Source organism: Papaver somniferum, chromosome 10 (assembly GCF_003573695.1).
Source record: "Papaver somniferum cultivar HN1 chromosome 10, ASM357369v1, whole genome shotgun sequence".
NCBI classification, from domain to species: Eukaryota; Viridiplantae; Streptophyta; class Magnoliopsida; order Ranunculales; family Papaveraceae; genus Papaver; species Papaver somniferum.
Window position 1 is genome coordinate 139,639,753 of NC_039367.1, and position 24,043 is coordinate 139,663,795.

The window sequence follows — 24,043 nt, forward strand, 5'->3', positions numbered from 1 at the left end:
GAAACATTGTTTTTATAACTCGTGGAGCTTCTGTAACAGTAACACGTAGAAAATTGTCGGCAAAGCTTTTTGACTTATGTGTCCGAACCCTACCAATCCATAGCTGACGATGATCGACGATGAGGCAGACGAAATTTGCTCTCTTTCTCCCACGCTTTTCATATTCATCTGCAAATAAGAATATAGCTCCCATGTGGACTGTTGGGGTCACTCTCAAGTCCTTTACCACCGTCTTCTATAAATCAGAGCACCCAGAAGGTACTGGAAAGCACTACTAAACCTTAAATCCCTTCATTACAATTACAACTACATAGGCATTCAAATGACTCCCAAATTCAATCATTTCCTTACAAATACAAAAACACAGTTATAATTTCATCATTCCTTACATAAAATTCCAATTTCATACCGTACTACCTATATTTCACACTCAAATACAGTCCATATACATACTTCTTTTCTTTTTGATCACTTCCAACCTTTGTTAGTTTTGAATCATGGCTCCTAGCATAATTAAAGCTACTCAAAACCATGTCATGGTCACTGATGATCATCAAAGACCAACCTTGATCAATTTAAAAGGATCAAATCTTATGGTCAATGATCATTTAATTTTATCTGAAGTTCCTTCAAACATCACACTCACTCCAACATCTATAGACAATAAGAAAGGTTGCTATCTTGGGTTTAACTCTAATGAACCCAAGAGTTACCATGTGAATTCTATAGGTAAACTCAAGGATACAAGATTTATGAGTATATTTAGATTCAAAGTTTGGTGGACAACACATTGGGTTGGCAACAAAGGAAGTGATTTGGAACATGAAACTCAGATGGTGTTACTAGAGAACGATCCGAATCGTTCTCGCCCGTATGTTTTACTACTTCCTCTACTTGAAGGTTCGTTCCGTGGGTGTTTACAACCAGGTAAAATTGATGATAGTGTAGATATATGTATGGAAAGTGGGTCTACCTTAGTTACTCAATCTGAATTTCGTGCTTGTTTATACATACACGTCGGTACCGATCCGTTTGTTATAGTTAAAGAAGCTATAAAAGTTATTCGAAATCATTCTGATACATTCAAACTCTTGGAAGAAAAAACTGTACCTGGTATAGTTGATAAATTCGGGTGGTGTACTTGGGATGCATTTTATACAACAGTGCATCCACAAGGGGTTTATGAAGGTGTCAAAAATTTAGTAGAAGGTGGTTGCCCTCCGGGGTTAGTCCTTATTGATGATGGTTGGCAATCCATAGGTCGTGATGATGCACCACCTGATGAAGAAGGTATGGATAGAACTGTTGCTGGTGAACAAATGCCAGCCAGACTCAAAACTTTTCAAGAAAATTACAAGTTCAAAGACTATCAGAGTAACAAGAATGAAAAAAACAGCGAAAAGGAACTGCCCTTAGCAACAGGAATGGGTGCTTTTATCAAGGATTTGAAGGAGGACTTCAAGAGCGTTGAATATGTCTATGTTTGGCATGCTTTGTGTGGGTTCTGGGGTGGCATAAAACCAAATGTCAAAGGGTTGCCTCAATCCAAAGTTGTGGGTCTTACGCTTTCGCCGGGGTTGAAAACGACTATGGAAGATCTAGCCGTTGATAAGATCGTAGAAAATGGCGTTGGATTGGTTTCACCGGAGGATGTTCATCAGATGTACGAAGGGTTGCACTCTTATCTTGAGTCTGTTGGCGTTGATGGTGTCAAAGTAGATGTCATCGAAGTAAGTTTTTTAAACTTTCCTTCTCATTTCTCTATCTTATTTACTCCGTTTCATTTAATATACAAGTGAGGTGTGACAACTTGTAGGAGTGGTGTCTTTTCACTACTACGTCTATAGAGACTTTTCTTCCATGTGACATGTATGCTTATCCGAAGCTTTTTTAAGAGAAACGTGGCTAGACAGACTGACAGAAAATAAATAAGTAAATAAATAAACCTCGTCTCCGGAAACGTTAGTCTCGGCATGGTGAATCCCGTTTGAGTGGCCATGGGTCTCGATGGAATGTCATCAGACTCACCGACAAATAAGAGTCGGTTTTGGTAGAGTTTCTCTCTACTAGTTTATCTGCTTTTTTGTCGTGAAAATATGGAAAATGATATCCAAGGAGGCGCCAAACCGGTTATTCCGCAAGTAATACTCTTAAAGGGCGTACACGGATCCAGGATAATAACAGCCTAGCTCATCTTAAATTTTATTAGGCAAAAGAAAACTTGAAATTGCATTGAATTAATCATATATTATTCTATCTGGGAATCTATGGTCCCAGATCTTATATGTCGATGGTTTGTGGTGAAATGCTATTAAATCTTATAAATCAAAGTTCTAAATATGCGTCTGGCGACCTTGAAATAGTCTCAATGTTGGGTTTCTTGGTAAAATGGTTATTATTTGGTTGCAAATTATTAATAAAGCATGAATATGATGATGCAGTTGTTAGAGATGTTGGGCGAGGAATATGGCGGGAGAGTAGAGCTAGCCAAAGCTTATTACAGTGCACTGAATGATTCAATGAGGAAACATTTCAAAGGGAATGGTGTAATTGCCAGCATGGAACACTGTAACGATTTTATGTTTCTCGGAACTCAGGCGATCTCCCTTGGTCGTGTCGGTATGATATGATTTTTTCCTTAAATTTGGTCACATTTTCTGTAGTTTAATTTAGAGATTAATATTTTTATGCTTTATCTGATCATTGGATTAACTTTGTCTCCTGCAGGTGATGATTTTTGGTGCACTGATCCAGCCGGCGATACTAGCGGGACATTCTGGCTACAAGGATGCCATATGGTGCATTGTGCTTACAATAGTTTGTGGATGGGAAATTTCATACTTCCTGACTGGGATATGTTTCAGTCTACTCACCCTTGTTCAAAATTTCATGCTGCTTCTAGGGCAATATCAGGAGGTCCTATCTATGTTAGTGATTCTGTCGGCCAACACGACTTCAAGCTACTTAAAAGCCTAGCATTACCTGATGGTTCGATCTTACGTTGTGAGCATTATGCGCTTCCAACCAGGGATTGCCTCTTTGAGTATCCACTTCTTGATGGTAAGACTATGCTCAAGATATGGAACCTTAACAAGGTAATATAAACAAACTTCTACTTTTCATTAAGCTGTCAATTTTCGTGTACTTTCAGCTAACGTCATGGAAACTTTTCTAAATAAGTATTTTGAGATGCCTTTGTTACAGTACACTGGAGTATTGGGTGTGTTCAATTGCCAAGGAGGAGGGTGGTGTCCTGAAACCAGGAAAAACAGATTTGCTTTTGAATTTTCTACGCCTTTAAAATCCACCATATATCCAACAGATATCGAGTGGAAAAATGGAAAAATTCCAATTGCCATTGATCATGTTGAAGAATTCGCTGTTTACGCTTTCGAGGCCAAGACGTTAGGGTTCTTGAAGACCAATGAACATATTGAAATTACACTGGATCCTTTTAATTTTGAACTTCTAACATTTTCTCCTGTAATGATTCTACCGAAGAAAATGGTCCGGTTTGCACCCATAGGACTAGTTAACATGCTTAATACTGGTGGTGCAATTCAATCCCTATGCGTCAACCAGGATTCAATTGAAATTGGCGTTAAGGGAACTGGAGAAATGAGAGTGTTTACATCTGAGCCACCTAAAACATGTCGTATTGATGGAGAAGACGTAGCATTCGAGTATGATAATGAACAAATGGTAGTGATTCAAGTTCCATGGCCTAATTCTTCTAGTCTAACTCAAATTGAGTACTCGTTCTAATTTGTACTTTTTTAATTTGGTACTGTATGTTAAGTATTTGGTTGAGCTAAAGCTAGTTCATTTGTAACCCATAATATTGGGCAAGTTCTAGTATAAGCTGTTCATCAAAATATTCTGCATCATTTTAGTTATTTTTAGTATGGGCACTCGATTCACTTGGGAGGATACTCTACACTATGTTGCAAAACAATTTGCATGACCTTATACAAAAACCAATAAGTTAGGGTCATGACATTGACATATATCTTTCATGTTGTTAAAACTTCAGAAATAAACAGGCTATAAAAATGTATCCAAGAATTCAGTCAGCACAAAAACTACAACTTGACCACTCACCACTCTGTATACCATTTATCAATGCTGGACAATTTTACAACGCCATAAGCATATGGGAGATGAGAAGACAGAAAGAAATGTGTACGATGTTGGAGGATATTGAAGAATTAAATAAAAAAATGACTCGACTTGAAAATGTTTCGGACGCATTAAAGGCTTAACTCTATTGGAGTTTTTCCTGTTAAGCCCATTAATTGACTGTTAATAAATAGGACTGAGCATAAAAACCGTAACCGCGGTTTTTATCCGTATCCGTCCGTAAAATTGCGGGTGAAAACTAATCCGCAAGAGCTATGGATCGGACACGGATGCATTTTCAAATCCGCAGGCGGTGCGGTTACGGTTGCGGTTGGGATTTGATAACCGCGGATTACCCGCACCGTAGGACAATTAGGGATTCAATCGATTTCTTCTTGGGCCTCTTATTAGCTAAGTATAATTAGTTGGGCCTATAGCAAATTCTTCTTGGGCCTCTTATTAGAGTGACTCTATACGTAGCGAGGCTGCGAGAGGATAAACTCTTATTTTCTCTTCTTTCTTCTTCATTTTTCCTTCTTCTTCTTTTCTTTCTTCTCTTCTCTGCTTTCTTCTGTTCTTCGCTCGAGTAGTGATTTTGAGAGTAGATTCAAGAAAATTCAATTCGTGATGTTGTTTAGATGGAGGAAGAGTTGATGTATCAGGGAATTACGAAGAAGAAGGTGCTTCCGGGAATCGTGATGAAGAATCAATGAAATTAGGGTTCCATGAGAAGAACTCTGAGATGATTTAGAAAGTGAATCTGACGCTCTAGATAGATGATTAGAAGTGGTTTTTGTTGATTGTGGAACGGGTCGAGGTTAATTGGATGATATGGAGTCATGCGTGAAGAATCTGATAGTTAGGGTTTCATGTTCTTCCCTAATTTTAGAACTAGAGTTTTGGAAACCGATTGAAGATTGATTTGGAGTTAGACAAGAAGAAACTGAAGGCCGGGTGTAGTGAATTGAGGAAGAATCTAAGAAGAAGGTGATGCTTCTGAAACTGATTAAGAATAGAAGACTAATATCAGAGAATAGTTGATGATGGTGTGTTGCTTCAAAGGCTGTTTCAAACTCAGGGGAGATGTGAATTAGATTTCAGCATTAGTGGGTGGTGGAACATCAATTCAGGGAAGATTATTGTTGGGTAAGTCTGTATGTTGTTTAATTTCAGTGTTTGAAGTTTAATTTTGGTTCCTTAGGAATTGGGGTTATTCATGTGTTCTTTCCAAAATCAGTAAATTAGGATTCGTGGATTTTAGTGGAACTATTCGTTTATTTGTATTTGATAAGATGAATTTCAGATTTGTAACAAAGATGTTAAATGTCTGCTGTGTGTGTTGGAGTTATCTTGAAATGGAGCCACAGATTATTGTTGGGTAAGCCTCTTTGTTGCTTATTTCATTGTTTGAGGCTGAATTGTTTAGCTTGTATGTGTTGAATTGAGATGGACATGGCGGATATGAGACACAACTGTGGTTGTTTGTGAAGATAACTTCTTTTTTTTTGATGATTTTTGTGATTAAAAATCCGCGGTTAATCCGCAACCGGCCCGCACAATCCGCGGATCCGCGGATGTAAAATCCGCGGGTGATTGGGCCGGTCACGGTTTGATTTTCCAAATCCCAACTTTGACGGTTTGGTTGCGGGTGACCCCTTATCCGTAACCGTCCGTCCGTTGCACACCCCTATTAATAAATGTTTTCTCCATTCAATTCATTAGCTTATACAAAGCCCATTGATTGACTGTTAATAAATGTTTTCACAATAAACTCGTTGTTAATTCACTGTTATTAACTTATAATACGGAATTTTTTTTTTTGTTTTTTGTTAATTTAGTTTCCCAAAGAGTTGTAACTACTAAACTCATATACTTTTGATGAAATCATGGACTCACTTAACACCCAACCCAGCGAATATTTCCACGCTTATATGACTACAACACCTTGTTCATCCCTGCCTTGCAATATAATTGGATTAAAAAACACAAGTTAGTATAATCTCACCTCACCACAATAAACTCACCGCACCTCCCTTTTTTTCTTTTGCTTTTTTCTTGTCAACGAACCTTGGCTCAAGATCAAGTGCTCTATAGCTATAAATCCCTGATTATAGTACCAAGCATTGACAACATCACTTTACCATCCAGCTTCCCACATATCATTTCAAGTTCCAAAATCCATATTTCTCAAATTTTCAATACAGACCAGTATTAAAATCCAAAAGTACAGTACTGATGCTGAACTTAAACAGGGTAAGGGTTATCAAAAATATAATGTAGGAATTATCAATAGGTACCATTATAGTGTTCTTAGTTAGTGGCAGGTCCATCCATTAAAGCCCACTAATCAGAGGTCCATAATTAAGAGAAAACATGAAAATGGACCAAAATTTTTAAGCCCAGGTCCTGTACACGTGCGGGATAAATTGTACAAAATTTCTAAATACCTAAACTACCCTTCCAATCCTACATATATTAAAGCAGTCTATTTCAAAGTTTCTAAAAAAAAATTCAGCCGATTATTTTTGGGAAAATTCTGCTCTCTTTCTTCTTCTGGATTTGGGACTAGGGTTTCTGAAGATTTCTTCTGCGATTTTTAACAGGTATGTTGCTTAATCTTTTCGTTTTCTTCTTTCTGCTACAGTTTAATTTAGATAGGTTGTGTTCTGTTTTTTTTTTATGATTCTTGTTCGTTTTTATTCAGTTATTTGGTTAGATTGTTAAGTTTTTAGTTTATTTTAGCTTTCGATTTGATTATCTTTCTGTTTTCTTTTCAAAATCAGTTTTGTTTTCACTTTCAGATCGTATTATCCATCAGTACATATATGACATACTCATTGTTTCTGCTACAGTTTTTAAATCATTATAAGATTTGAATTTTGGATCATGGATATCGGTTGTGTTCTGTTTGTTTTTTATGAATCTTGTTCGTATTTATTTAGTTATATGGTTAGATTGTTAAGTTTTTAGCTTATTTTAGTTCGATTTGATTATATTTCTGTTTTCTTTTCAAAATCAGGTTTGTTTTCACTTTCAGATCGTATTATCCAGCAGTACATATATGACATACTCATTGTTTATGCTCTTGGATTCTGTTTCTTGCATAGATCTTTCACTTTTTTTAGTTTGACCCATCAGTACGTATGTGAAATACCGTATTACGTGCTTCGATTCTGCTGTTTCTCCTAGATTCTTAATTATTCTTTGTCATGCAGTTGATTTTGTAGTTCATGAATCTGCAGTACATATATGGCATACTCATAGAAACTGCTCTTAGAATCTGTTTCTTGCATAGATCATGGAGATCGGTTGTGTTCTGTTTGTTTTTTTATGAATCTTGTTCGTATTTATTCAGTTATTTGGTTAGACTGTTAAGTTTTTAGCTTATTTTAGTTCGATTTGATTATATTTCTGTTTTCTTTTCAAAATCAGGTTTGTTTTCACTTTCAGATCGTATTATCCAGCAGTACATATATGACATACTCATTGTTTATGCTCTTGGATTTTGTTTCTTGCATAGATCTTTCACTTTTTTTAGTTTGACCCATCAGTACGTATGTGAAATACCGTATTACGTGCTTCGATTCTGTTGTTTCTCCTAGATTCTTAATTATTCTTTGTCATGCAGTTGATTTTGTAGTTCATGAATCTGCAGTACATATATGGCATACACATAGAAACTGCTCTTAGAATCTGTTTCTTGCATAGATCTCTCACTTTTTTTAGTTTGACCCATCAGTACGTATGTGAAATACTGTATTTTAATACTTTTGCATCTTTGTGACATTTGCAGGTTCAAAACATGTATGATGCAGAGTGTTCCAATCCAAATACCTACTGCTATGCATACATTTATTATAATCATCATCATTTTGCTGTCAAAGTGCATGTGATTGCTGACTTTGCTGTGTTTTTGCTCCTTTTTTAGTCTTACCCTTCAGTACTTATGTGAAATACTGTAATATGTCTTTTGATTCTCTTATTTTTCATAGATCTGTCACCTGTTGTTGTCATACTGTTGATTTGTAGTTCATGAATCTTCAGTACATATATCGCATACTGATAGGAAGTGCTCCTTGTTATGTTTAAGGAGAAGTGAAGTAGATGCAGGCATACAGTGGATCTGCAATAATGGGTGCTGTTGTACAACAACCCAATCTTTTTACTAAAGGTTATTCAACTTTTTTTCCCAAGTTGGGTACTACTACTGCAGATAGATTACCTTCTCAAGTTAGGCAGACCCTGAAGTACGTTCAATAATTGATAGTGAGAAGAATCGTCAGTTTAACAGCTTGGAGCTCATTGCTTCAGAGAATTTTACATCTCGCGCAGTGATGTAAGCTGTGGGTTCTTGTCTCACAAACAAGTATTCAGAAGGGCTTTCTGGTAAAAGGTAAAGATGGTGCTTAATGTTGTATTTTTTCCCTGTATTTGTATTGAAATGCATTTGATCATTTCATTCTGCAATGTAGGTATTATGGTGGCAATGAGTACATTGATGAGCTAGAGACACTTTGTCAACAAAGGGCTTTGTTCATTTAACTGGCACAGGGTATGGATCTTCCTCATGGAGGTCACTTGTCACATGGATTTATGACTCCTAAAAGACGGGTATCTGGGACTTCGATTTATTTTGAATCGATGCCCTACCGTCTTGATGAATCAACAGGTGCTGCTCTGCATTCTTATATTGTGTAATGACTATGTGGTCTATTGTTGTTCATTTATAATTCGTTGATAATTTGCATTCATTACCAAATTCACTTGCAGGCCTTATTGATTATGATATGCTTGAGAAAACTGCCACCCTCTTTCGACCAAAACTCATCATTGTTGGTGCTAGTGCTTATCCTCGTGATTTCGATTATCCTCGAATGAGAAAGGTATACACATATATTTTGATTGTCAACAGTTGTTATTCTTAGTGATCAGAGAATCAGACTAGTTAACCCATTACGCACACCTAATTCCCTTTCCTGCTATGTTTCTTGAATATTGCAGATTCTGTTGGGGCTTTTCTCATGATGGATATGGCTCACATAAGTGGTCTCGTTACTGCATCTGTACTTGCCGACCCATTTGAATATTGTGATGTTGTAACAACCACCACTTACAAGGTACACTTAGTCACATTCATGAAGTCTGCAAGACTGCAAATATTGACACCAACACAAGCAGCATTTGTTTTTATTGGTTTAGGTTCAAGGGTCTTGTTGTTTACTATGTCTTCTGTTTCAATTTGCAGTCATTACGAGGTCCCAGAGGTGGCATGATTTTCTTCAAGAAAGATCCTGTTCTTTGGGTTGATATGGAATATGCGATTAACAATGCTGTTTTCCCAGGGTTACATGTAACTAAAACTGTAGCGGTTATTTGTGATTTATCATTGGTTCAACATTTTTTAGGTTTCTTACAGTTTTTTTTCGTGTATGAATTGACAGTACATATATGGCGTACTGATACAAAACTCTTCTAATTTTGTTTTATTTGAAGTTTTTCCAATTTTTTTGGTTCGATCCATGAGTATGTATGTATAATACTGATAGGAAGTGTTATTTGCTATGTTTTTGCTCCTTTTTTAGTCTTACCCTTCAGTACTTATGTGAAATACTGTAATATGTCTTTCGATTCTCTTATTTTTCATAGATCTGTCACCTGTTGTTGTCATACTGTTGATTTGTAGTTCATGAATCTTCAGTACATATATCGCATACTGATAGGAAGTGCTCCTTGTTATGTTTGATTCAGTACGTATATGAAATACTGAAATAGATGCTCTTTGTTACGTTTGATTCAGTACTAGAATTGGATATGGAGATGATCTGGAGCTGCAATTCAGAACTTATTGCAAGAAATGACAGATTTTGAATGATAGGAACAAGAGTTGTTGTTGGTTCAGATTTGCAAGCTTGTGAAATTGGTGGTGGTCTTGATGAAGTTACAAATTGGTTGTGACGTGTGTTTCAAAGAAGGTGTGCTGCAAATGGATTTGGAGGAACATAGAAGGTTGGGTTGCTACATTGTATGATCCTACAATGTATGTGATGTAATACGTTTTCTAATTTATTTATCATTGATTCTTACATATTTGTACTCTACCTGGAAGCAGTGCAGCAAATATGTACTCGAATTTGTAAGCATTCAGATATATAATCGGATTTGTAAGCAGTACGACAGATATGTACCCAGACATATATGTACTCAAATTTGTAAGCAGTGTAGCAAATATGTACTCGAATTTTTAAGCAGTGTACCAGATATGTACTCAAATTTGTAAGCAGTGTAGACACACACGTTTGGTAGTAATGGGCATTATGGACATTTTCATGTTTTAATTAATTTTGGACCTCCGGATAAAAAAAAATTCCGGTTGGACCCTACTATAAATAACTATATGGGCCTAGGACCAAACAAGAAATTTTCCAAATATAATCATACTTCTGCTTTTGATTAATCTACCGATTTTAAGTGATTTTGTACTACCGTGATCTGAGCTTTTCTGCATCTTTTTGGGATAAACTTTGTTGCAGTACACTGCAGTAATGGGAGAGTGGGAGTATTCAGATGCCCAGGAGAAGGGTCGTGTCCTAAAAATCTTGCTTGTAAACGAAACTTAAGAGTCAATTCGTTCATCATTAATCCCAGATGCTTCATTCAGAGTGCAACAACATCATAGATTACAGAAGAAGGGTTAGTGTGTAATCCACTTCTTATGCTTTCAGCATAAGTTCTCTAACAGAATGCGTTGGATGAAGATGAACGATGTAGGGGCAAAATATCGCATAGGTCTTTTGTTAGTGTGCGAGATGGATTCATTTCCTAGTGTGCGAGAATGTCGCATGAGATCCGAAAATGGGGGAAATATTAGTTGTACCCCACTATAGGTGAACTGTCATCCATTATGTAAATCTCCCTTATAAAGCATAGTTTGGACAATTTAGGCATGTTAAAGAGTAGTCCAGATTTCTCCTAGGGAAAGCTAAATCTACGGCTGTCAAACGATCAGTTTAATTAAATTTCAGCAATAAATGTTCTATTAGTATTTCATAATAAATAAATATGCTTTTATTAATACAATACATAATAAATTTATCTTATATCATAATAAATGTTTGTTTAATTAATCAAATAAATATGTTTTCATTAATATAGTACATAACAAATTTATCTTTTATTAAATCAGTAGACATTAATGGTGGTTGTGATGGTGGGTGGGGGTGGTGGAACAACGGTGGGATTAATGGTGGTGAGTGTTGGTGAAAATGGTGGAGTGATGACGTTAACGGTGGTGGTGGAAGAAGTAGTGGTACTGGGCTGAGAAAGGTGTCCTAAGATAGATAAATTACTTCGTTACTCTTGGTTTATTTTTTTATTTGATACTATTTTTTTTTAATTTAAAATAATACTTTCGTTAATACAGTACATAATAAATTTATATTATATTGAACCAGCGGACATTAATATTCGTTGTGATGGTGGGCGGGGATAGGTGGATCAGCGGTGGGGATAATGGCGGTAAGTGTTGGATGTGAGAATGGTGGAGTGATGATGTTAATGGTGGTGGTGCTGGAAGAAGAAGTGGTAGTGGGATGAGAAATGTGTCGTAAGGAAGATAAATTACCAAGTTACCTTGGTTTATTTTTTTATTTGATATTAGTTTTAAAAAAAAAATCTTTTATTTTTTTACTTTTTTTAATTTAAAATAATACTTTCATTAATACCGTACATGATAAATTTATATTATATTGAATCAGTGGACATTAATATTGGTTGTAATGGCGGGCGGGGGTGGTGGATCAGCGGTGGGGATAATGGTGGTGGGTTTTGGACGTGAGAATGGTGGAGTGATGACGTTAATGGTGGCGGTGCTGGAAGAAGTAGTGGTAGTGGGATGAGAAATGTGTCATAAGGTAGATAAATTACTTAGTTACCCTTTTTTTATGTTAGTTTTTAAATTTATATTTCTTTTATTTTTTTAATGTTTTTAAATTAAAATAAATATTATGAGCTAGATATTTTTCGGGTCGGGACAAAAAGAAAATGAACGGTTGAGGACTATAAGGAAACCAAGCTCATTTTGAAAGTTAGATACCAAACCAATATAAAACGTGTTTATAAATGAAACAATTATTTTGCATAAAAGATGCCTCAGAAGGCTTTATTAGAAAACAAAAGAACAAATGTTTACACTGAGTTGATTGCTAGCCGGGCGACAAGCTGGGCCCAATCCTTTTGACATCTAAAAAATTATTTTCATGTAAACTCTAAATAATACCAAAAAAACTGTAAAATTATCTTTTTGCGTATTAATCTAAATTTTGCATTTGGAAAAGTTAGGCAAGATAAAGAGCGGTTGAGATTTGTTTAGGGAAAAGATATATCAATGGTTGTGGTTGTTTACATCATTATTATATAACTAACTTCACATAATAGATATTTTACTAATCTCTCATTATAAATGAAATATATTTTCATTAAATAAATAATATGTTTGTCAATAATCATTACGGATGATTGGGGTGGTCTTTGTGAGTGGTGGTGCATGGAGCCGGTGACGATATTGTTGGTGGTGGAAAGGTAGTGGTGATGAGTGGTTCTGGTGATGGTAGTGCAGGTGCTCAGTGTGTTAGTGACAATGTTTATTCTATGTCGTTAAGACATAAGTGACATTTTATAATGGAAGTTGTGGTTGATTTTCTTAATGTGAAAATAAGATGGTTATTAATACAAAAGAAACAATTGTTCAGGCTGACCACAATTTTTTCCTAAAAACAACCCCTGAAAAACCCAGCGACGATATGGATAGTAAAGGTTTTCTGTAGGTCTCACTACATGTTTCGCCCGATGATTTTTTCGAGAAAAATATTTAAGTCAACCTAACAATTAAAAAACATGGAGAATAATTGTCATTTTATATATAGCCAACAAAAAAATGACAAAGATTAAAATTGATATAATTTTTTTACTTACTACGGAGGCGGTGCCGTAACGGCACAGGTGAAGTTCTAGTATCTATATAAAGAGAAAAGCATGAGAGAGAAAGGGGGGATAAACAATTTAGAGAGGACACATTAGTAGAGAGAAACAGAATTTGTATTATTATTATCTTCTTCTTCTTCTTTCTAGAAACTAGAGCTCCAATTACTCATTAATGGAGTCTCAATTGTAATCCATATGTAATTCAATAATCATAGTGAAACCTAACCCCGTGGATGTAGATCACATTGATCGAACCACGTAAATCCTTGTGTCTCTCTTTACAATTTAGCACTTTAACTTTGATTTGATTGTGAAATAGATTTAGATCCAGAATTTAGTAATGGGGTGTGTTGTAGGATTTCATGCAACTACATTTTTGGCGCTAGAAACACTACCTGCTTGTGAGATTGGAGAAGATTCAAAGAAATTAGCAATTGTTGGTAATAAATTCAACTGGATCTTTGAGCTACAAGGGAAACTGTAGAAGTTTTGGACGAGATTTGAAAGAACAGAAGAAGAGTTGAATATATATGCAAGAAATCCAACCAAACTACATCAACAGTATGTTCAACAGAAGAAATCTCTTCCACATACTTGTGATTCTGTGTACAATTGTCTAGATATGTGAATTTTCAAGAAATTTTTTTAGAAAAAATTCATTACAAAATAAGATTGTTCATGCGAACACGTTGTGAAGCTGCGAAGAAGTAATTTGTTGAGATGAGCTACCAATTAACTGTGAAGAAAAAGTGGATTAAAAGCATCTTGGTAAAAAAGAGATATATGCGTCGACAGCAACACGGGAAGAAGCGAAGAATAACCATATTCATTGTGCTACAAGTGATTGGAAGATTTCTGCACACGTGAGATGTAAAAGACAGAGGAAAAAGTCAACGGACCCCGCTGAAATCCTACAATGACCTTACGATAGCATCGCTCAAGAGAAAAGACCAGAAAAGTATCATTGACAAAATTTAGTGGAGAACTTCATTAGTAATATGAATTTAATTTGTTGCAAGCGAACAAGATAGCACATGAGGAATCATCATCAATAACTAGTGTGAAGAAAACACACGTGTAAACAAGAAATCAGATTTGGAAAAGAAGAATAAAGTCTACGCAGGTTCACAACACGAAGAAATAAAACGTAACATCAAGGAAGAGGACTGGATAGTGCGATGAATTCGCACAGTAGAATTCGAGTTTGACACAGCGCGATAGCAGCTACTTGGAATCAGATTCTTGCAAAGAAGAACAGTTCAAACCATAGACCAAAGTTTTGTGAAACAAGAAATCTGCTAACTTCGCAGAGAAATCTTTGCAGCTGATATAGGAAAACTTAGAATAACATGCAAAGTTAGAAAAGAAGTTGACAGGTGGAGGAGAGCATCGTTGTTGCGCGAAAGAACCCGAGGAGAGCTATAAATTCTAAAGATCAAATGAACTCAGAGCAAAAGAACAAGTACAGCGCGAAGTAGAAGAACATAACTAAAATTTATTTCAGTAAATGCATATGTAACTGTACAACTTACTTTATAGTCAATATCAGCAAGGAGGGGATGAAAAAATGGGTTTCTGCGAAGTTTACTTTATCTGAAACTCAGAAGAAATTTACATGAAGATTCAGCAATAAAACATCTATGCGAAGAAACTAAGGGACAAAGATGACGTAAAGGAGAAAGAAATAGACATCTACAAATTCGAATCGAACGCACCCAGTTTGCAAAGACAAAGCTCACAGACGAAGAAGAGAGCAGCAACAAGGGAGCTTACACCAGCAGGACGAAAAAAAAGAATGGAAAAGAGATTGGTAAGGCTAGTAGAAAAAGAAGCAAATCTGAACCACTGGTAACAACAGATGGAGTTCGAGAAGTTCGGATCAATCAACTTGATGCAATCCAACCTATAATTCTGATTAGAAGCTTTCCGGTCAAAGTGAAGGCATGCACATCAAAGATGCATACAAATGATTGGAAATCAAGATAAACGAAGAGCAAAAGATCAAAAAAATAAAGTAGCAGTTCACTGAAGAATAACTCCTGGTATTCAGTATCAAAACCCAAGTATTTGTTTTAATGAAGGAAAGCTTAAGAAACTCAATGATCAAACTACAGCAGCAACGGAATTTCAGTACAGTCAGTTAAGAACAGGATTCAAAACACATCAGTTGGAACTCAATAGCATAAGTCTGTGACAACAAGAGGATGAAGACGAAGCAAACTTGTGATGATTATACAAAGAGCGATAACATGGAGTAAGGAGTGCGAATGTTACCGCACCAACACAATACAGGAAGCTGGAACAGTTGGTCCAGAGAGAGGAGTACGAGATCATCGATCCTCATTACCTCATTAATATTTTTTCACGCATTATGTACAACTGCTAGGAAGATAATTAGACTAAGTTTGCGAATAAAGGACTTTCTCTCACAAATACGAGTTGGAGAGTTGGAACAAATGGCCATGAGCGAAGTTAACGAGTTCAGTATCATGGGTGTGTGCGACAGAGAAGGTCAACTTTCAATAAATGTGCGTTTATTTCGCACAGAAGAAGATGCACAGATGGTCAAACAAGAAATATGCAAACAACAGATCCAGAGTTCAAATCCTACCTCCTACACATATTTTTGCAGATATCAATGAACCAAGAGAAACTCACATCAAGAGAAATAGAGAACTACAACAATAAAAAAAAGAATAAGACCTTAATATAAGGCACTAGTGACACCTCAGAACAAGACCTTAATAAAAGGCACCAGAAATGATTGGCTAGGAATCCAACTGTGGCGTGCAACCTAATTCGCATACATGCAAGAGGCAAAGACTTATCGCACGTCATAGTCGGAGAACCTAGAAGGCATGACTCAAGGGAAGGCTACACCGACCCCGGAACTTGAGTTGTGGATATTTGGGGCGAGAATAAACGAAAGTGCCAATCCGGGAAAGATACCTTAAATTTTCAGTTTAAGATAATAATCTTAGATTGAGAGCCTAAGGTAAGAAAGGCTCTCCCAAGGAGGACAGAAACTCGATCAGGGCGTCGAGGTACACGGTTGAGTCAAGAGTGCCAGGACATCTGGAGCGTACCTTGCCACTCTTGACAAGTCCTGACTATGATGCACTCGGTCCGAAGATACCCCACTTAGGGTGCGGTCTTGTAACCAAAAAACCTCATCGGTTGTGGGATACGAGACTGCGAAATCAACTGGTTGTTGATACCGGATGGGAAGAGCCATAATCTTAACCCGATAGAGGTAAGCTTCCTTGAAGGGGAAACCATGGGGAACATAAGGACGTCACCCTCCATTAGGTAGCTGAATTGTGTCAAAAGACGAAAATGTTATGGGGCTTTTACTCACGGGAGTACTTAGGCCCGTCGCATTGGCGCATAGAGATATCCTGAAGAGGAGATAATACAAGAGATGATAAGGCAAGATCAATGGGTCGTTGCATGAAAGTGTAAAGACTGCCTGTGATTTTGCCACCCGACCAAATAGAGGCAACAATAAAGACCTCTACATAGGGAGGCAAAGTAAGACCACACTAGACACACATAGACCTATATATTATGATGATTATATTATTATTATGCAGGAATAAGGGAAAAGAAGCAACAATACAATGCGATACGATGAACTAAAGATGGACAAAGAACAAAGGTAAGTAACTAAACATTATCTATACATTACATGAAAGCATCGCATACACATTCATGGCATAAGCATTGCATACACATTCATGGAATAAGCATCACATATACAATCATATATATATTATAATTGTACAAGTGTTTTCCAAAACTGTATGGAATACTAGCAAGGAGTCTCCCCTCATTGATAAAGAACAGAGGAAAAGATGGATTACCAAGAAAACATTTTTGTTCTTTATCTTCTCGGTCATAATCTTTGAAAACCAAAGTAGGTAGATGTGGAGATCGAAGATAAGGCTGAGAAGCAGGCACTGTGATTTCTGTCACAAACAGAATTCACACAGATGGTTTAAGGCTGAGAGAATAACCAATAGGTCATGAGTTCAAGTTCGGGCACATACATATTTTTGATTTTCTTTTGATTTTCAAGGGAGAATACAAGAACAAGTCAAAAATGTTATGCGAAAATATCGCATAGAGGTGTTGAACAGTTGGATAAGGCAGCAGAGTATGTGGTTGTAGTCATGTGTTAGAATCCCACCATCTGCATACTTCTTACTATTTTTACTACAGGCGAAGATCATTATAAAATTCGCAGACTCTTAATTATTCCATACAAGTGAGGAAGTGCAGTTGGTCAAGCTTCGGCGGAACAACTTGTAGTACTCGGGTTTGAGTCTCCATATTCGCACAAAATTTTTTCCTCACAAATATTTATATCGTAAACATTTCCTTCGCAGACGTTTACCTTGTGAATAATCGCAGCACGAACAAATACTGCAGAGAAATTTCGCACAAATCAGAGTTAAGATTATTTCACACAAATATTTAGCATAGGAAGGTTGACACAGTTGGTTTTGTGCGATACCATACAAGTAGCAGGTCGCGGGATCAATTCTTACCTATCACATTTGTTTTTGCTATGCGACATTTATACTTCATGCAATGTATTTTTCGCTCAAGATTGACAACAACATCAAATCACATGAAAGCTAACATAACATGAGGCAGAGAACATGGAGCAATAGTTTCGCATAATTGATTTGCAATACTTCTTATATTTGGAGGATTTATACTTCTTATGTTTCTTCAAAGATACTTCATACTTCTTCAGGGGTACTTTATACTTCACATACTTCAAGAAATGATACTTCATATATACTTCTCAAAGCTTCGGAACTTCACAAAAGAATAGAGGCAAGTACTTACTTTTCAAGTCCAATATTCTTTAGCTCGTTCCTTCAACAACAAAGATTAAACACTACTGCAACATCACGCATCTCGCACCAACGACTACAACAAAGTGGATTTTTCCTTGAAGATCACTCTTCAAGCGATATTCAAGAAAAACGAGGCAAAATGTAGGGGCAAAATATCGCATAGGTCTTTTGTTAGTGTGCGATAATGTCGCACAAGATACGAAAATAGGGGAAATATTAGTTGTACCCCACTATATGTGAGCTGTCATCCACTATGTAAATATCTAAATAAAGAGAAAAAAAGGAGAGAGAAAGGGAGGATAGACACTTTAGAGAGGATACATTAGTAGAGAGAGAAACATAATTTGTATTATTATTATATTATTCTTCTTCTTTCAAGAATCTAGAGCTCCAAATACTCATTAGTGGAGTCTCAATTGTAATCCATATGTAATTCAATAATCATAGTGAAACCTAACCCCGCGGATGTAGATCACATTGATCGAACCACGTAAATCCTTGTGTCTTTCTTTACAGTTTAGCACTTTAATATTTATTTTGATTGTGAAATGGATTTAGATCTAGAATTTAGTAATGGGGTGTGTTGTAGAATTTCCTGCAACTATAAACGATATGTTACTGTTGAGGATAGAAGAAGGGTTTTAGGGGGTGTTTTAACATAGAGACATCAGTACAAAATTTGGAAAAATTAATAATGCCCAAGCACTTATCTAAGTCTGACTCTACTTATGTGTGAAGCCTTCTCCCTTGCATCACTTGTAATATGAATATGATTCCTCTTTGATTCAGCAGATATTAGGGACGAAATGACCGAAACAAACACATGAACGGGAACTGCATGATATTAGATTAGAATCCCTCATTAAGGGAAACCTGATTAAGATGATCATTCCCAAGAAATATCATCCATCAACCAAGCTCATGAATGGAATTGCATTTTCAAGAAGGCAATTTCGGGTTTGGTTAATTCCTTTCTATCATTCTTGCAGAATGGATAGCAATAGACGATTGGCAGCAAACAATGTGAAATCAAGATTGTATCCGCAACACAGTTGAAAACTTACAAGTTCCCTTCAAAAAAAGAAAGCTTACAAGTTTCAATTTATAACACCTGATGGGTTTTTCAATTGAGTTTGTAGTAAGATGATTCGTTCCCTCAGATTTGTTGAGAATTTTTTTTAAGACTTAATAAAGAAAATAACGAAAAATATATACACACAATTTGTCACAAGATGAAGAGACGCTGAGACACGGGATTCCACTACTTTTCATATTGTTATGGTTCGGTCATTAACTCTAGACAATATAGCTCAAACAAAAGAAGTTGTGACTCTAGTTCTTTGCCAAAAATAGATTTCGTAAAATATTATTTGTAAGTTAAAAGCATGACGCATCTAAAGCATTTAGAACTAAGCATGCGGCATCTAACAAAATAACAAATAATTAATAGAAATCATAAAGCAATTAAATCAATGCAAATAGTCAATAAAAGAATTAATTCATTTACCACAATCATGAAAAGTTGCTTCCTCCGTCGTCCCAGTAATGGGGTTTAGCTCCACATGGTGAAAACACACTCAGAATAATTTTTCATTGCTCAAAAGTGCTTACAAGAGGTGAAAATATTATAAAACAGAAAAACTCTCTGCACCTTTCTATTATACGCTCTGTTTCTTCCCTTAACTCTCCATCCCCTAGTCTAAAACTCCTCAACACCTTATATAGCCTCTCATGCACAAGAAATCTCTTCCATAACTACAAATATTTTTCATTACTCGGCATTAAGGAAAATATTATCGGGAATATCTTCTTACCTTTTAAACTTCCAAAACCAACAAGAACTCCTTCTTCTATGTTCTACACTTCCACACATTTCTGAGTTGGCAAAGAAATATCTTTCAATCAATAGAATATATTCCAGAGAGTAAAATATTCTCTCACAGTTCATGTATCTCCCATAATCAATTCCAGAATATCAAGTATTTATCACGTGAAATCTTCTTGCATACCATTCCTTTTTTAATGCAACAGGATATTCCTAATCAATTCCAGCGAATAGATCCCAACAAATCAGCCCGGAAATCAACACAGGAAGTTACGCAATCTGAAACTATTTTCTCGCCAAAATGTATTCGTTAAACAGTGAAGAAGATGGTGATGATTGCCCCTTATCCAGTGATAGGGTGCGGATAACACGTTTCTTTCGGGGTGCCCCGGGCAACTTTTCGAGCCGAATTTCCACACATGTTTATTTCTCCAAAACCACCTACACATACACAAAAACACCATAATAAGTACAAAATCGAGTAACAACATGGAGATAATTGAGGACAACTTAGACACAAAAATGTGTCTATCAAATACCCCCAAACTTATTATTTGCTAGTCCTCGAGCAAAACAAAAAAAAAAAAAAAAAAAACCGAGTTAGTCTCGGGTGGGTTTAACAGAGGTGTACCCACAAAAACCATGACTTCTAATTGGTAACAAGTATCTAATGAGCTATGAGGACATACATATTCTCAACCTATCTCCAAGTAACTAGAATGCCAGAGAAATTAAAGGTGTCATCTCTAAAGCTGACTGAAGAAAAGGGGAGACACATCCGCAACACTTCTATATAATAAGATATCCGCTACACAACTAGATAAACATTGTAAGATGCGTCCGCTGCTTTACAGCTGGATAAGATTAGGAGAGAGATAAAGATGAGAGGGACATCTGCTACACAACTGGACTAATTACGTGTGATGAGTTAAACCAGTGCTAGAAAGATCTCTTGCCAGATTGAAAGCGGACTAACAAAGCAACCAAATGTATCTTTCTTCGACTCTCTCATAGTGCTCAGTAGAAACAACGTCTTCTTCGGTCTTCAACTGTTGATGATAAACTATCGAACCTCATAGAACCTTGACAATTAACTCTTCTCTTCGATTTCTTCCTTGACTTATAAATTTCTACTTCCCTTTGGCCTTATTGAACAAAACGTAACGATGATTTTTTTTCATTTTTCATTTTTTTCGTTTGTATTTGTTTTTCTTTTCATTTTTTTTTCATTTTTTTTTTGTTTTTTATAGACAAAAATAACAAGACAACAATTTACATGGCCATGAGAGAAGGACTTTCAAAACTTGGATCTTCGCAACTTGTGATGTCTTGGTATCATGGATTCTTACAACTTATATCATAGATTTTAACTTTCTTCATAGATTTTGATGTCGCTCCGTTTGTTGATGATGATAAGTTTCTACTGAGAGAGAGTCGTAATCCAGTAACTAAGACTACATTGTGAGGTTGCTTTGTATTTCTGGCATTTCCTGACCTACTTGCCTTTCCATCATGTATGGTTAGGTCCATCACGGTTACCCTCTAAAAGGAACAAGTTCTCTCTTGAATTTCAAGGATCTCAATGTCTTTTTGTCTAATGTCTCAAAAGGTTGTTATCCCTAGCATTCTAATTTCTATCTTTTCGGTGAGAAACAATATGTAAACTTAGCTAACCGGATACCATGTGACGCTAGAAGTTTCAAAAATGCGACTAAAATACCCCCAAACTTAAATCTAACATTGTCCTCATTGTTCTAAAGATAAAATTAAAAACATGAACAAGGAGAAACTGTTACCACTTGAAGCAAAAGAGATAAGGAAACATATTACCGTGTCACAAGAATATTGGGTTACCTCCCAAGAAGTGCTAAGTTTAAAGTCTTCAGCCAGACATTGGAAGAATTAGTCACCTCATAGAATCATATAGAAGTAGCCGGAATAACTGTGGGTCATCTGGATCAAAAAGTATTACCCACAAGAAGAGGAAACTGCAACATACCAAAAATATACCGAACATACCCTTGTTTAAGACAACTACATCTAGTTGTGGCTCAGGTTCAGGTTCTATAACTGGGTCTAGATAACAGGTTTTCATTGGTTGGATTTCCTCAAAGCTAAGATCCGGTTCAGGTATTAGAGTCTGGAAAAACTCAACTAAGAACTTAGAAGCACATAACAATAACCTGAATAATTGGGGATCCTCTAAGTCAATTAGATTTGACTCACACAGCTGACCACAATGAAAGAGGTGGTCTTCCTTAAGAAAATGTGTCGACCCTAATATATCCTAAAGTGACTAGGTTTAGTCTCAAAACTTAATAAGCGACACATCTTAAAATCAAAAGTTCCCACAATGGAAGAAAAGTTTTTGGTGGGAAAACAAAGTCAATCTTGGTATCATAACCTGGGTTAACCAGATCAACAAGAGGATTGGTTTCTAACAACTGAGATTCTTTCTGGACATCATTAGGTTCGGGAAAATGTGTATGAAGATAATCTTGTAAGATGGTTGAGGCACATATGTCAAGTCCTACAGGAGGGTACTTAAGAGTTAAAGCACACGGAGAATGATAATCACCCCCAAACTTAGAGTTTTCTGTGTCTCTAGAAAGACTAGTCACAACTTTCCTAATTTCTAGGTCATCGGATTCCTGGAAATGGTCAATAGATTATTCTAAGTTGGGTTCATCCTCACTCATTTCTACGAGTTTATCATCTTCTAAGACTAGTGTTTCTAAATCGCTAGATTCTAAAACAGTATTCTCAAGGTAGACTCTTTCCTCTAAACCATCATCACAATCATATAAAGGATTATCAGAGAAAGTTTCATATAAAGGCTCATCAACTAAGGTTTTAATCATAGTTACCTCCTCCGATCCACTGATAGGCACATCAAATAATGGATTATCCAACATACTGCAGGCTAAAGGATCATGAACTACATCGTCTAAAACGGTGGTATCTCTAGTCAAATCCTCATCCTTTTGAATAGGTGAATAATTATTAAAATTATTTGGATTTGTACTAGAAACAACACTATCATTATAAATCTCAACCGGAGTAACAAATTCCTGATCACTATGCCTACATATTTCATGTTCTTCATCAATACTATCCTCATCATAATCATCACTATAATAACATGTAAATAATCGAACCTTATCAAAACAAGTAGTGTTACCAATTCTAACCTCGTCATATTGATTATCTGAATAAAAACTATCCTTATTTTCGAGGGTGGTATTGGGAAAACTACACTGGAAATTAAGACTATCCTGAGAAAGTTTTTCCACAATCCTATTTGTATTCTCAATAAATTGCTTGCGGGTCTCTTTTAGGGATATCTTAGTCAACCGCTCTACGGACTCTTCTGGGAGAAGAATATTATAAGTATCTTTCATAAATAACTTTCGTGCTGACTCATTGAAACTCTTGAGAGACTCTTCTAGAGAAATAGAAGGATTGTTTTGCTCGTATGACCTGTGGGTATGTGGATAGTAATTGAGCTCAAAATGGTATGGACCATAACCTTCAAAGGTTTCGCGTTCCCAATCACTATTCACACTATGGTCATAAAAAGGATAATGTCCACGCTGCTCAGTCGGATACTCATTGTATTGGCTATTATAATACCAGTTCGACATCCTAACTGCAAGGGAATTCTAAACAAACACAAAGAAGGATGACTCGACCACAACAAGCTTATTTTATCTAGCAAACAAAAAGCATGATGGCTCCACTTAGATTGTTTCTAGACCAGCTTCTAATCCTTCGAAAGGGAATTCATTACAATTTGAGCCAACCCCTATGGAATCAATCCGAGTCAAAGTAAGTTGAATAGAGGCGAGGGAAGCTGCGTGGAGCTTTGATACCCAAGGCCTCACCGCATTACAAGGCGGTGCAGTCACGCATTCAAATCACAGAAACCATCATGAACTTCGAAGTATGCTTAAAAAAGCAACCAATATTTTTCGAATGACTTTCCTATTAAGCTCGTTACCCTATCGGTCTCGTTCTAGTCAAAAGATTAGGCTTAGGTTCGCATGGGTCACGTGTTTCTAAGGCGGGAAAGAAGGAAACGGTGATGAAATCCGAGTCCTTATCTTGATTTGGCCAGGCCTTGCCCTTTACTAGAAAATTAAATCCGATTTCAGGTCCTCAACATATAGGCATACAAAATCATCCAGTAAACCCGCTGACAGGGGATTCACGGGTGTTTAGAATTCTTACCTCCCGTTCCAGACGGGGGATG

The 24,043-nt window shown here is 36.3% G+C and overlaps 1 protein-coding gene across 1 annotated transcript; it reads left to right on the top strand.

The window, feature by feature from the left end:
• Positions 1-205: 205 nt before the first annotated feature.
• Positions 206-3,896, top strand: LOC113318565 (galactinol--sucrose galactosyltransferase-like). Its single transcript, XM_026566747.1, has 4 exons — positions 206-1,730; positions 2,442-2,619; positions 2,728-3,095; positions 3,205-3,896. The coding sequence occupies exons 1-4, from the start codon at positions 498-500 to the stop codon at positions 3,763-3,765; spliced, it is 2,340 nt and encodes a 779-aa protein (XP_026422532.1). The 5' UTR covers positions 206-497; the 3' UTR covers positions 3,766-3,896.
• Positions 3,897-24,043: the final 20,147 nt, after the last annotated feature.

Excerpts from the sequence above, each read along its gene's own strand:
- LOC113318565 (XM_026566747.1), top strand. The coding sequence starts at position 498 with ATGGCTCCTAGCATAATTAAAGCTACTCAAAACCATGTCATGGTCACT. Across the intron at positions 2,620-2,727 it reads GATCTCCCTTGGTCGTGTCG|GTGATGATTTTTGGTGCACT; the intron begins GTATGATATGAT and ends TGTCTCCTGCAG. Across the intron at positions 3,096-3,204 it reads AGATATGGAACCTTAACAAG|TACACTGGAGTATTGGGTGT; the intron begins GTAATATAAACA and ends CCTTTGTTACAG.